General features: G+C 53.6%; 5 protein-coding genes across 5 annotated transcripts; 3 read left to right on the top strand and 2 right to left on the bottom strand.

Annotated features, from left to right (window-relative positions):
* Window positions 1-37: 37 nt before the first annotated feature.
* On the top strand, window positions 38-827 carry ACRALDRAFT_1060029 (uncharacterized protein). The gene is made up of 2 exons (XM_071016162.1): window positions 38-470; window positions 571-827. Exons 1-2 carry the CDS (start codon window positions 67-69, stop codon window positions 593-595), a joined length of 429 nt encoding a protein of 142 aa, XP_070879040.1. The 5' UTR covers window positions 38-66; the 3' UTR covers window positions 596-827.
* Window positions 828-1226: 399 nt separating this feature from the next.
* Window positions 1227-4401, top strand: ACRALDRAFT_1046636 (uncharacterized protein). Its single transcript, XM_071015460.1, has 18 exons — window positions 1227-1322; window positions 1387-1534; window positions 1590-1622; window positions 1676-1715; window positions 1770-1927; window positions 1999-2112; window positions 2174-2337; window positions 2392-2488; window positions 2548-2703; window positions 2754-2784; window positions 2849-2919; window positions 2978-3028; window positions 3088-3131; window positions 3185-3222; window positions 3279-3471; window positions 3523-3559; window positions 3657-3848; window positions 3921-4401. Exons 1-18 carry the CDS (start codon window positions 1278-1280, stop codon window positions 3938-3940), a joined length of 1632 nt encoding a protein of 543 aa, XP_070879039.1. The 5' UTR covers window positions 1227-1277; the 3' UTR covers window positions 3941-4401.
* A 2619-nt stretch (window positions 4402-7020) lies between these two features.
* ACRALDRAFT_2096107 (uncharacterized protein) lies at window positions 7021-7620 on the bottom strand (the record flags this gene model as incomplete). Its single annotated transcript, XM_071022765.1, has 3 exons — window positions 7021-7050; window positions 7143-7334; window positions 7411-7620. Coding segments are annotated over 3 exons (432 nt in total), but the record flags the coding sequence as incomplete, so codon positions are not given.
* Window positions 7621-9276: 1656 nt separating this feature from the next.
* Window positions 9277-11239, top strand: ACRALDRAFT_1079087 (uncharacterized protein; the record flags this gene model as incomplete). The annotated part of the gene is made up of 7 exons (XM_071018859.1): window positions 9277-9405; window positions 9484-9513; window positions 9568-9661; window positions 9737-9778; window positions 9853-9981; window positions 10508-10943; window positions 11017-11239. The coding sequence occupies 7 exons, from the start codon at window positions 9277-9279 to the stop codon at window positions 11054-11056; spliced, it is 900 nt and encodes a 299-aa protein (XP_070879037.1). The 3' UTR covers window positions 11057-11239.
* An 862-nt stretch (window positions 11240-12101) lies between these two features.
* Window positions 12102-13757, bottom strand: ACRALDRAFT_1067323 (uncharacterized protein; the record flags this gene model as incomplete). Its single annotated transcript, XM_071017435.1, has 1 exon — window positions 12102-13757. The coding sequence occupies one exon, from the start codon at window positions 13755-13757 to the stop codon at window positions 12102-12104; it is 1656 nt and encodes a 551-aa protein (XP_070879036.1).
* Between the last annotated feature and the right edge of the window lie 228 nt (window positions 13758-13985).

Raw genomic sequence — 13985 nt, 5'->3', positions numbered from 1 at the left:
TCCTCTCTTTGAACAAAGGATGTTTACTCAATAAACAATATATTCCACCAAAAAACGTGCGAAACGATGGAAAACGTCAAGGATCCGCCAGGAGACCACTCAAGTGAGGATGAAAACATTCCGCAACAGTCTCCAGCACAAGAGGCCTCGCCTATTACGACCCAGCCGACCGCAGAAAATCAAGTATTAGCCTCCGACCCACGATTATCGGCCAGCGAGGACTACTCGGTTGCGAACCGTCGGCGCGCTCACCGTGGGCGGCGCCGGAGCCTCGACAACATGCACGCCATGACCGCACGCAACCGTTCTGATGTGCGACAAATGCAACAAGCCCCAAACGAAAGTCAGATTACGGAGACTCGTGGCCGAAGGAGCAAGAGCGGTGCGCCTGCGGTCCGTCTTGACATGAACCTTGAGCTCGATGTTGAGCTGAAGGCTAGGATCAATGGCGATATCACACTGTCCATTTTGTACGTGTTTCACTCGGAGAGCTCCTTTTGGATACGATTTTCATGGTCACTAGCTTGAATTCTCAGGAGCTGGGCTAAAGTAAATGCTTACATACATCAGGGGCGGCGAACAGGACCGACGGTAAAGAGATGGTGACGGTTTGACCTGGTTCGCCTGCGACGCGAGCATTCGGTATGAAGGGCCCGATGGGCAGCCAACCTGATTCTAGCCTTCCAAAGGTAACGGATTTCTTTTAGGCACATACAGTTGCTCTAAAAAACGAAAGCACGGAATACTCAATGTTATTTGCCGTTTCTTTTTGGACGCTCAGAAATGTGTTGATATATCATATGCGCGCAGTAGTTCTCTTGACTTTTCCCACTTGGATATCCAAACCCATATGCACCATGAAGTGACCTTCGAACTGAATCAAGAGCGGCGGGATACATTTGATGATGGATAACTACGAGTCTGGCGTCTAGTTTTCACCCTTGCCCATGCCTCTATCTAACTCCTCATTATCATGCAGACTGACAGTATATCGGGCGCTTGATGGCGATGGCGACATGTTTTCCCAAGGTTGAACGATGGGACCTGCTATCCTGCGGAACCGATTACTGATCATTGTTCGTCGTATGATTGGCTCTTTCTTTGCTTTTTCGCTTTCCCCCTCATGTGGAGTTGCCCACGTTTCATAGCTTACTAAGCAGGAGCACAAGGCTGAGCACAAAAAAAATATTCTCATTTCCTTGTCAGGAGGAGTCATTTGTGCCCAGCTTGCCTGCTTTACTCACCCTCGGACCTTCTGGTGAAATAATTCCTTCACGATGAGCGACGTCAATGAAGCGGCTGCGCCGCATAGCACCTTCGACGTATGTACATTGAAGCCGTCATTGATAGCCTTTCAATCGGTTCTCACTGACGTACAAAACCTAGACTATCTTAGTGCTCGACTTCGGATCTCAGACCAGTCATCTCATCCTCCGTCGTCTGAGATCGCTCAACGTGTATGCGGAAATGCTTAGTTGCACCACTAAGCTTGCGGATCTTACCTGGAAGCCCGTTGGCATCATTCTTAGCGGAGGTATGTGATCCTTCTGTCGAGGTTCCATGCAGCCCAGCATTCTAACACGTATCAGGCCCATATTCCGTTTACGATGAAGAAGCTCCCCGTGAGTGGTTTGCATTATTTACCGTCCAGTCGTCAATTTCTAATGGTGACCAGATGTCGATCCCGCAATTTTCGATCTCGGGGTCCCCATCCTGTAAGTTTCTACACGGGCCACTGACAGGGGTGCACGGTCCGCTGATAAGCACAGGGGTATCTGCTACGGCTGCCAGGAACTCGCCTGGCGTATCGACGCGCAGAATGTCGTTCGTGGTACTGCACGGGAGTATGGCGAGACGGACCTTACCATTCACAAGGTTTCCCCCCACGCCGACCGGCTGTTTGAGGGACTTGGGGACTCACTACGCGGTTCGTCTACCCCTGCATGAAAGCCGACTCTCTTCCGGCCTGATGTGTATCTGACATCTACTACTGGCTAGTTTTCATGAGCCATTTCGACAAGCTTGTTCGCCTTCCTGAGGGCTTCACGACCATCGCCAGCACGACGAATGCCGAGTTCGCTGGCATCGCCCATCAGTCGAAGCCCATCTTTGGTTTGTACTCCCCCGGTCGTGTCAGATTGGTTAGGAACGGGCTGATGAGTTTCGGCGACAGGGATCCAGTTCCACCCCGAGATCTCCCACACAGCGCGAGGGACCGACATCCTCCGCAACTTCGCTCTCGGGGTTTGTGGCGCTCGCGCAGATTGGGAGATGGAGAACTTTACCGAAAAGGAGATTATTCGGATCCGGAAGCTTGTCGGAGACACCGCCCAAGTTGTATGTGTTTCTTCCTACTCCAGCCTGTAAGATGACTTGCTCACAAGCCTACAGATTGGAGCCGTCTCCGGCGGTGTCGATAGCACAGTTGCCGCCAAACTGATGCAAGAAGCCATTGGCGACAGATTCCACGCTATCCTCATTGACACCGGTAAGCCAAGAAGGCATCCTCACGGACATCGGACTGGATCTCTAATTCTCCCCTTATAGGTCTGATGCGTCTGAACGAATGCGCTCAAGTCAAGGAAACCCTGGCGCAGCATCTCGGTATCAACCTTACTATTGTGGATGGCTCCGAGCTCTTCCTTAGCCGTCTTGCCGGAGTCACTGAACCCGAGGCCAAGCGGAAGATTATCGGCGGGACTTGTGAGTTGTCACCTGGAAAGCCTGCTGGCTCACCATACTGACTCGGACAGTCATCGACCTCTTCGAGATTGAGGCACTCCGGTAAGCCCGCATTTCATCAAACGCCGCTAGAGAGCTGTGGAGAGCTAAGAAGAGACACTTTCAGGATTGAAAAGGAAGCAGAGAACACACCTCTTGCCGGCAAGGTTGAATGGTTCCTCCAAGGCACCCTCTACGGTTAGTCATCGAATCGATCTGCTCACTTATGAGGTCAGAGTAGCTAATCTTGGCGCAGCCGATCTCATTGAGAGCCTCAGCTTCAAGGGGCCTTCGGCAACGATCAAGTGTACGTTTAGCCGTTTTTTTCCGTGCGCCCCTAGATAACCATGACTAACACCCTTATAGCCCACCATAACGCCGGTGGTCTCCCGGCGCGAATGCAGAATGGCGTAAGTCGGACTACGCGGGACTCGTGGAGATGGGAGGCTAACGTGAACGACAGGAGGCGCAACTCAAGCTGCTCGAGCCCCTTCGAGAGCTGTAGGTCCATCGCCGAAGTCCCTCCCTTGTCGCGGCTGCTCACATTTGTTTTAAAGGTTCAAGGACGAGGTGAGGAGTTTCGGTCGCCAGTTGGGAATCCACGAGGATCTCATCATGAGGCATCCGTTCCCGGGCCCGGGAATCGGGGTGCGGATCATCGGAGAGGTCACACCCGAAAGAGTCGAGATTGTCAGGAAGGCCGATCACATCTTCATCTCCATGATCAGGGAGGCCGGCTTTTACAACGAGGTTCGCGTAAACGCCCCGCCGTTCCGAAGATACGTCGCTAATAGAGGACAGATCACCCAAGCCTACGCTGCACTTGATTCGAACAGAGGTGCGTCTTTTGTATTTTGTCCTTGAAACTTGAGCACGGCTGCCATACCAAGCACACCGGTCATGGGACGTTTTACTGACTGATGATTGTGTTGTAGCCGTGGGTGTGCAGGGCGATTCCCGGGTGTACGGGTATATCTGTGTTCTGAGGGCCGTGACCAGCTTGGACATGATGAGCGCCGAGCCGTACGAGTTTCCGTGGAGCCTCCTCAAGGCCATCACGAGGCGGATTATCAACGAAGTCGACGGCGTTGCGAGGGTTGTCTACGATACGACATCGAAGCCTCCCGGTAAGATGGCTCCCTCGGCTTTTCCTCCTAAATGTCGCTGCGAGCATGCAATATTGACACCGTACACCACAGGCACGATCGAATTGGAGTGAAGAGTTACTCGTATGCTCTGAATAGACGGGTTCCTTGGCTGCGTTATTAGTACGTACCTGCCTTGTGTCGAGCCTGATGCAAGATTGGGACGTCACAGAATACACGCTTAGAGAGGCAAAAGAGGCAAAGGGGCGGTGTCCTGAGTCGGGCATGGTGCGCCTCATAGAAGCAATTTATTTGCGAGGTCTTCCGCCTGGCAGCGACTGATAAGCAGTCACAGCAACAAGTCCAGGAAAGGGTATCAGGTTAGTTAGTTCAAAGAGTCGTCTGACGGAGACTCGCCGCAAGCCAGCCCTCGACATTGCTGGCTTGGACGTGAAGTACTGGGTGCGACCAGGTTACGCGTCGCGAAGATAAAATTTCGCCGAGAAAAAGAGAAGTTAGTTATGTTCATAGAGACGTGGGGTGCAGCATGAAAAATATTTGTTAGCCCCGATTTCTGATGGCATACGGTCATCCACTTTCCCTCTAGATCTGTCGTTTCTGCCTCTTTTTTTTTTTTTTTTTTTTTTTTTTCTTTCTTTGTGCTTGCAGCGTGTTCGGTGGGGAAGCCTGAACGTCGCAGTGTCATGCCGCCGACGGGTTGTAGAGAAGACGAAGCAGACAATAGTGGCCAGTTGGAGGAATTCGTGGGACGAGAAACAATCGTGACCCCTGTTCTGTGATTGAGAGCTGCCGCGCACAGACCAGCTTTGCCCCACGTGACGTTAAAATCAGGAGGATTCGGAAAGCTGCCCGAAGGCTGCCCCCATAATTATGTATCCATTGCATTGGGAGCCACACACACCTTCCATTCACACGATGGCAGATGACTCGAGTATCATCACGTCCGACCTCGCAACGAATGTAAGTCGCTATAGCCTCCCAGTTTTGATGTAATTTCGGGGGCGATAATTGGATTATGAGAGGTGTGAAGAGGGCGAGGAGAGTGAGCAAGTTGGAGGAAACAGTGGCACGAAGTAGGAGAATAAGCGCGATTCGCGACGACTGGGACTTGCGCTGATGCGGTTCGGATACCGCTAGGACGATGAGACTGAGCAGACCATTGCTCACCATGACCGCGATGACGATGCCGACTCGGCGTATGATGCAGTGAGTTTGATCCTTATCGTCTTACCAGAGTCGATGAAGCTGTACTGTAGTCCAGACCCAGACCATTCATTTCTCACGCGCCAGCAGACGAGCCTCGCAAGCTTTGCCATGTCCATCCCGTCTGCCATTATGCGCCACCGCATGGAGAATGGTCGACGATATCATGCATACAAGGAGGGCAGTATGCTGGATTTTTTCTCATCTCATCTCATCCCCGTCTATCATTATAGGATTCTGACATCTCACCTCAGTATATCCCCTACCCAATGATGAAGTGAGTCATGGCCTGTTCAGTCCTCAATGCTCATTTTCTTCTCTGTTCAAATCGACAGAATGGGAATCACTAAGTCCCTTTAGCCTGAATCAGAACGGTTAGGTTCGTAACTCATCTCATTCCTTCTCATCCAAGACCTGACCTCCATTCTGCCTTTCATCCTCCATGTTATAAACTCTGGTGAGACGCAGTCATACTCAACGTCTCGAACAGATATTCAGCACCACATGATGCAACTCACTTTTGATGGCAAGCTACACCTCTGTCCCCTTTCAGAGAAGAAACAGCTCCATCGTGTCTTGGACTGCGGTACCGGCACCGGAATATGGGCCATGGACTTTGGTGAGATGACAAAATTGGACGACTCGATGACTTGCACTCATTCCCTTGTCATGCTGATACATGCCCGTCACAGCGGATGAACATCCAGAAACGGAGGTCCGTTCCCCATTGCTTCATTCACGGGATGTCTGAATGGATCTTGACCTCGCACAGGTCATCGGCGTCGACTTGAGTCCAATACAACCGCCGTTGTACGTCTCCTGTCTCCCTTCCCCGTTCACGCCCCTATCCTGACGCCCATCACAGCGTCGCCCCAAATGTCACATTCTACATCGACGACCTCGAAGAAACGTGGACATTCACCACCAAGTTTGACTTTATCCACTGCCGCATGATGACTGGGGCGATAGCCGACTGGCCTCGCTTCTTCGAGCAATGTTACGAGTTGGTCTATTGTCTCCTTCAGCCTGCACCCGCGGTCCGGTCCGGCAATCATCGCACTGCTCACTAACATCTGCCGGAACAAAGCAACCTCACCCCGAGCGGCTTCATCGAAGTCACAGACATCCTTTTCCCCGTCTCTTCCGATGACAACACCATACCCCCCGACTCGGATTTCGCGAAATGGTCCAACCTCCTCCTCGAAGCCGCTGCCAAACTCGGACGTCCTATCGACAGCGCCGGTCGCTATCCCTCGCAGTTGGCCGAGGCGGGCTTTGAGAATATCGTGAGCAAGGGATTCAGGTGGCCTCAAAACCCGTGGCCGAGGGGTCGGAAGTATAAGGAGCTAGGTTGGTTTCACGGCGATTCATCTTCTTCCTTTTTTTTTAAATCCTTTTCGCCAGTTCCCCTCCTTCAGCACTCTTCTTTCGGGTATACACTGAGCCTTGGACTGCCACACTGATCCATTATTACTACACAGGCGCATGGACCCTGGAGAACATCACCAAAAGTTTGTCGGGGATTAGTATGGCATTTTTCACCAGGGGCCTAGGATGGTCCGCCCATCAAGTTGAGGCTTTCCTTGCTGGGGTGAGGAGAGATATGATGAACCCGCATATTCATGCATATTACAACATGTGAGGATTCTTTTCCTTATGCTTTGCTTGCATACAAAGAAGAGGAGATGCATATTAACAATACGTCTGCCATAGGCATGTGGTCTATGCTCAGAAGCCGGCATGAGTTGGAATGACTCGACACTGGCGGGCGAGTCTGGATTGGCATCGTACAGGAGGTTGGATAGCATATAACGATGATACCCTGCTGCTATGATCACGGAAGACTTTCGCCATGCTGAGCGGGAAGGGTTCAAAGAAACCCCTTTATCAATTCGTCACTCTCGTCTTGGAGAGAAATATGCGCAGATGGCTGGTTTTCTCCATCCGGTCGGTGGACGTCAACACAGCCGACAACGATGACATCTGCCCTTTACTCGGGATACATTTCCCCCGCGTCCCACTGCCCAACTCGTGAATCAGCATGCTCATCATCCTCAATAGGTAGTCAAGAGTCTACGCACTCGGCGACGGGAAACTACGACATGTACTTACGTGCTCAACGATACAGCCAGACTCCCAGCGGAATCGATCCACAATCCCACCCATTCCGCCAGAAATATAGTTCAGCCAGCCCGTATTGCACTGAAATGTCGTTCGGAGGACGGTTAGATCCGTTGTCGGCCACACGGGGCCGAGGATATCCAGCGCTGCCGTGGGACCATCCTCAGCCCAGGGGCTATGATTCTAGATTAAGGGTATCACAAAGCCGTCTTAGTATTACACATGCCATCAATGTGAGGGGTCCCTGAGGGTTACGCACGATGTACGTGGCAGAGATGTACTCAAACGCTTCAATGAGGTTTTTGGTTACCAGGAAGGCGTTGGCGAACCGATTGCACCTCGCTTCTGTCTCCCCTTGGCTGGGCTCCAGGACCATTGGTTCGTAGGGAGGTGGTGTCACAACGGCTTGGCGAGCGTCGAGGATCTTGCTCGGTGGCTCGGCCCTCTCCTGTGGAATCGAGAGGCCTGCAGCTGAGGTGGCTAGTAGGGCTGGAAGTAGGACCGAGACTGGCTTCGGGGTGCTCAGAATGGTAGACGATGGCGGCGCAAGGTTCTTTGGTTCCAGCACGTCCTTTATAGATCACGATGCATGTCTAGACGGGGCCATGGGGTCTTATATGTCAGAAAAGGAACCGGTGCATGTTTCCTTTGGGATAGATCAGGCAAAACGTCAGATATATGCTATATATATGGTTCATGTAACCCAGGCATTGAAGCCATCAACTCATTCGACGGCGTTGATATCGAATGCGGTCATCATATCATTTGAGACCGCGAATATGGGTTTGTTTCTTGGATGTGAGGTCGCAGGGTCGCACCATATCGACGAGAATACTGCGTTCACGAGTGTCCATGTCATTACAACCCAAGCCCTCCGAACCAATTCGGATGCTGTTGTCCCGACCACGATCACTGTCCACGAGTGGAAAAGGATGGGTATATGTCCACGATGAACGGTTCACTCCGCAATCCTCGGCCAAACGGGATGTAGCCTAGCCAAGTTTACTAGGCTATATTATATTCCCCAGTTCTTAGAATGTTTGCCACGGTCTTCTCTAGCGCTCGCCTTTGCGCGCAACGCTCTCTTTCTCGTCTCTTTCATTAGTTGTTCTCAAGATCTCGCGAGAGATTCATCAAATCATGTTAGTAACTATTAGAGCTTGAGGTCGCATGATAACTTCTTGCATCCTTCCATTTTGAACCTACTCTAGATGCGCAAACTTTGAATACATGAGGCCTCGAAGGCATTAAAGTGTGTCTGCCAAGGCCAGTAACACGGCGTCTCCTGGGCCCCCCCTTGTCACCGCCATGCCACAAATGTCAAACCCATAACTACCGAGGCGACCAACAAGGGGCATAAAGAGTGCTTGGCACTGCATCTTATACGGAGTCAATTCTTAGACATGTCCCATAGAGGAGTGTCTCGAGAATAAGACGGAGCCTGTTCAAGCTGGAACGAGTTCTAGACGCCTTTATAAGCTTTAACCGCACTACATTTATATCATACATCGAAGGGTCGAATCATCTCAGAGCTCGCCATCAAGGACACTTGACATTTTCTTTCAACCGACCCATCGTCTCCATGACACCCGTGATCCCTCCTCAATCCTTGCCGGACCTTACCCCCTTGGACGCCCAGCCCACAGCGGCCCGCAGCTCGCCAGCGCCAATTATGACAAGTCGAATGCCGAAGGGAGACACTCCCCACTCGGCCCACAGCAGCAGGGGTTGACTTAGCAAACATGGCGTTGCGCAAGGATCGCCGACTCTTGAGTGACCTATCACGAGCCTTATGAACCGGCGGCGCCTGCTTAGAATTGTGCAAATCTATACGCAATTCAGGGTGACTGGGGGGGCAAAGCGTGGAGGGGAGTATTTGAGAAGTGCTTGGTCTGTTCCGTCGAACAATAGCATGGTGTCCTCCCCCCCACACCCTCACACACGCCACCACCATCACCTCTGCTGCCTTTCCCTGTGCTCTCTTTTCCATTCCTTTTTTGCTACCTTTCGCCGAGCCAGGGGTTGGTAGGGTAACACAAGGAACCAAAACGAGCGAAAAAAGAAACCAGGGACCTGCCCGTCTCGATTACCTCTGGCCCTCAGCGCAGTCGCCAATACATTGACAATGGCGGACCGGTCCAATCCCAGTCACAGACGCAGTCTCACGGATAGACCAAATCCGTCTGCATCGCCGGATCAAGCTGCCGGCAGGCCACCACTGGCCACCGACGATTACATTGGACTGGAAGTCGATGTGAGTCGAGAGTTCCCGTGCTATGAGGTTCGCTCTGTCTAGGGGGTGGTTGCTGACTAGGAAAATCACATGCATCAGACGGGAGATGCGGATTCGGCGTTGGGTGTGGTAAGTTCAATGTAACTGAGGGACAACATCGGACTTATCGCTGAACGTTCTCAGGGTTCAATCGGAAGCCGAACCACGTCCCTGACGTCTAGCATCGCCAGGTATCGTGTTGAGAATGGCCGCACATACCATTCCTATAAAGACGGATGTGAGTCGAGACCAGAGGACGACACGACTCCCCCAGTTAGTGGTTAGAAAAGCCCCTGACCTGGTTGTCTTGCAGCATACATCTTGCCGAATGATGACGGCGAAAATGAGCGACTGGGTAAGTTCTATCCCGCCCTTGGTGTCCAATAAGTGGTCTCTCACAAGCTGGAACGAATGCTGACCCGACATCAGACCTTCAACATCACATCTGCTGCCTCACCTTTGACGGCAGACTATACACATGTCCCGCCGGCCGGGATAAGCCCCTGAGGCGCATTCTCGATGCCGGTTGCGGCACTGGCATCTGGGCCATTGACATGGGTACGTGAGCTTCTCATCTGTGAAAATAGTGATGAGATTTGCAGAGGCTAATGGATCATGGTGACCAGCGGATGAACATCCCGAGGCAGAGGTATGATAATCGAGCTCTTCTTTTCGCCTTTCTCCTAGAGAATTTCCTCTCCCTCGGCCTCCAACTCCATATTAACGCCTCCGACGGCATAGGTTATTGGAGTAGATCTGAGTCCCATCCAGCCTTCATTGTCCGTTGAACCTCTATCCCAAGCTCGCAGGGCATTTTCCCCCTAACACGACTTACTACCAGTGTACCGCCCAATCTCTCATTCTACGTGGATGACCTCGAAGCCGAGTGGACATATAACACGCCCTTTGACTTTATTTACATGCGACTCCTGATGGGATCCATCGGTGACTGGGACAGGTTGTTCAGGCAGGCATACGAGTACGTTTCTGCCTTTTGTGTCCCATGTCTCCAACGATAACGACCAGACATGTTGCATTCCACCCCCCCGGGCCCCTTTTATATATTTCTTCCTCCGTTCATCAGAGCTAAGACGAGACAGCAACCTCGCCCCCGGCGGCTGGATAGAGCTTCTGGACGCCATGTACCCGATGCAGGCCGACGACGACTCCTGCCCACCCACGAAAGCCTGCTGGCGATGGGGCGACTACATGAACCAAGCGGCCAAGAAGCTGGGCCGCTCCCTCGACTCGGCCGAGGAGAACAAGACCAAGCTCGTCGAGGCCGGCTTTGTCAACGTGACCGAGGCCGTGTACAAGTGGCCCATCAACCCGTGGGCCAAGCATCCCAAGTACAAGGAGATGGGCATGTGGAATCTCGAGAACGTCGTCGGCGGCCTTTCCGGTCTGAGTTTGGCGCTTTTCACCCGCGTCCTCGGGTGGACGGTCGAGGAGCTAGAGCTGTTCCTGGTGGATGTCCGGAGGGATATGAAGGATACCAGCATTCACGCGTATTGGAAGATGTGAGTATTTCCGTTCTTTACCTCCGCGCATCTAGACAGAACACTTTGTCTAACGAAGACGTGGGATATTTAGCATTGTTGTCACCGGTCAGAGGCCTGAGCAGGCGATATAGGGATTGACTGTTCAGCGAGCGTCCCTACTGACAGACTTGGCTTTTTTATTGTTGAGAGGACAAGCGAGAAGCATACTTGGGGATTTTTCATATTCACATTCGCCCTCATTGAGGATGTGAGCTGGTTCTTTCCTATCGGACTGCGCTTTGACTTATATAGCATGCATAAACTCTCGATACCCTCAACTACATATCGTCTTGATATTCACTACCATTACTTCTTTAGGCGCTGTCTGCCGCCGAGCACTTCGCCACAGATTCTCCCTATGACGTCGAGGTGATGTTGTGGATGCATGTGTTGTGGAGTGGCCTCGTATCACGGTGTAAGATATGCGACCATCGAGGATCGCCAGAAGCGCATCACAGCCAAGCCATACCTTGCACAATCAAAGACGCTCAAACAGCTTGATAAGAGATTTGATTCAGAGTTTTGTTTCTTTGAATCCCAATCCTCACCGCACCGACCAAAAGTTCAAGTTGTCAACAAGACAAGCGACACAATGTCAGGGACAGCACCAAACGATCCCGCGCCAGGCGGTCATCCCAAAGACCGAGGCATCGAACAAACATCCCTCGACTCGAATCAACACGGACAAGCACAGTAATGGATTCCCATCATTGGCGCTATCTGCAGATGAAAAGCACGGAGAACTCGACTAACAGACGCCGTACGGTGCGTTGACAGGAACATCATAGACGAAACCAAAGATAACTACGGCGGCACAGTCGATCAAAACATAGGCGAGACAATTGACGCAGGCAAACGTGGAGCACAAGGAGAGAGTGGGCTGTCAGCTCGCGTGGACGACTTGCTAAACAAACCGCCCACTGGCGGAGGGAACGCAGGCGCAGGAAAGGCCGGGAGGAAGGGAGAAGCGACGAGGAGAGACGGTTTCAGGGTTGGGGATGAAGCTGGGAAAGACATGCACGACTTGGCAGGACGGAACCAGCCTTGATGGTAAGGGTGAAGCTGGAGAACAACATGATAATAGATAATGTTATCTCTGCCGTCTTCAGAATGATGTCCCGACCCTTGCCTACACCTCTAGCACTTCCTCCCCCTTCCAAACTCCCCAAGGGGATAGTTGGGTGATATACTACCCGCATCGAGCGAAATCGTCGGCACAGAGGCGTAAGGACTCGTCACCTCCACGCTCGCGTTCGCAAAAACCGGCATGCGCCTCAGCTGCGCAATCCCGCTCAGATGCCGCGCAATGTTCAGCAGCTTGTCCTCCGTCCACGGCAACCCCATAATCTCCATCCCGATGGGGACACCGAGCGGCGCCGTCTCGGTAGGCGGGGAAAATCCGGCCGGGACCATCACGACAGGCACGCCCGTCAGGGCGGCGAGTATACCGTTCCGACCGGCCTGGGACGGCGACCCGATAGGCACCACCAGGTTCTTCTGCTGCGGGTAGATGAGTGCGTCGAGCTCCAGTTCGCGGAACGTCGAATGCAGATTCAGCGTTAGGTTCTGCACGAGACGCTGCCTCTCGAAATAGGTCGCGTTGGCGGTCGACCCCGTCCACGCGGTCTCGATGTAGCCGTATTGCGCCGGGATGACGAGGAAGTCGTCGCGGCCGTAAAACTCGTAGAAGCTGCGCGGGAAGTCGCCCTCCAGGTCATCGCGGGCGAGGTACTCGTCCAGCAGCTCGCGGTACTCGAGCTGTTGGAGGTCCATCTTCGAAATGATGGCCGTGGCGTTGTACAGCGGGGACGTGACGTTGACGACGTGCGCCCCCGCCCCCTGGAGCAGGGCGACCATGTGCGCCATGGCCTCGTTGACGGGCGTAGTCTCGTTCGAAGCCTCGTAGTTATGCAACCCCTGAACGAGACCCAGGCGTTTCCCCTTCAAGTTGCCGCCGTAGAGCGCCGACCGGTAATCTCTGCCGAGGACCTCGGGCGGGATGAAGGCCGTGGTATTGTCGGCCGGGTCGTAGCCTACGCTGGCCATGACGGTCAGCGCGACGGCCAGGTCGTCCAGGGAGCGGGCCATGGCGCCGACGGTGTCGTGCGAGTAGCTGTTGGGAATGACACCGGCGCGGGAGATGAGGCCCCGCGTGGGCCGGAAGCTGAAGAGGTTGTTCGCGCTGGCGGGGCTGCGCAGGCTGTTGACGGTGTCGCTGCCCGTGCCGAAGACGGCCAGGTTGGCGGCGACGGCGACGCCCGTGCCGCCGCTGCTCCCGCCGGGCGTGCGCGCCAGGTCGTATGGGTTGACGATTTGGCCTCCGAGGGAGGAGACCGAGAGGCCCTCGAGCGCCATCTCGTGCATGTTGGCCTTGCCCAGGATGAGGCCGCCGGCTCTCTTCAAAGCCGTGACGGTCGGCGCGTCGACGAGGGGGTACAGGTCGGCGAGGGGACGGGCGCCGCTCGTGGTGGGCATGCCGACGGCGTCGAAATTGTCCTTGAGTAAGATGGGGATGCAAAAGAGGGGACCCGTGGCGTTGGAAAAGGCAATCTGGTTGTCCATGTCGTCGGCGATGGAGAGGGCATCGGGGTTCAGGCTGATGACGGCGTGGAGGGAAGGGTTGAGGGCCTCGATGCGCGCGATATAGGAGGAGACGACATGGCGACAGGTGGTCAGACGGGTGAAGAGGGCATTGTGGATGCTGTCGATGGTGGCTTCACGGACGTCGAATGTCGCGGTAGTCGCTGCCAGCGAGGCGTAGAAGACGGAGAGAAGAAGGTTGCGCGACACCATGGAGCCGAATGCCGGTAGTTTGCGACTTGGACGGTAGATTTCTGGGAGGCCGAGAGGGAGAATCAGGGTATAACGGTGTCAGGCGTCTGAATTTTGATCGAGGGACGATTGAATAATGATTCGACGCACTCTTGTACGTCCCTGACCAAAGCGATAGTTATATCGTGGCTCTGCCTGGCCATGCATCTGCCTAGATCTGTCGGGCCGCGAGCGCAGAGTGCGTCTAAG

This window comes from Sodiomyces alcalophilus (genome assembly GCF_042370955.1).
Source record: "Sodiomyces alcalophilus JCM 7366 unplaced genomic scaffold ACRALscaffold_1, whole genome shotgun sequence".
Lineage (NCBI taxonomy): Eukaryota > Fungi > Ascomycota > Sordariomycetes > Glomerellales > Plectosphaerellaceae > Sodiomyces > Sodiomyces alcalophilus.
The sequence above is the reverse complement of the archived record's forward strand: the minus strand, read 5'-3'. Positions and strand labels throughout refer to the sequence as shown.

Bases quoted from the DNA above. Each gene is read 5' to 3' on its own strand.
- ACRALDRAFT_1060029 (XM_071016162.1), top strand. From the start codon at position 67: ATGGAAAACGTCAAGGATCCGCCAGGAGACCACTCAAGTGAGGATGAA. The intron at 471-570 runs GTACGTGTTTCA...TACATACATCAG, and splicing joins GATATCACACTGTCCATTTT to GGGCGGCGAACAGGACCGAC.
- ACRALDRAFT_1046636 (XM_071015460.1), top strand. From the start codon at position 1,278: ATGAGCGACGTCAATGAAGCGGCTGCGCCGCATAGCACCTTCGAC. The intron at 1,623-1,675 runs GTGAGTGGTTTG...AATGGTGACCAG, and splicing joins TTACGATGAAGAAGCTCCCC to ATGTCGATCCCGCAATTTTC. The intron at 2,920-2,977 runs GTTAGTCATCGA...ATCTTGGCGCAG, and splicing joins CCTCCAAGGCACCCTCTACG to CCGATCTCATTGAGAGCCTC.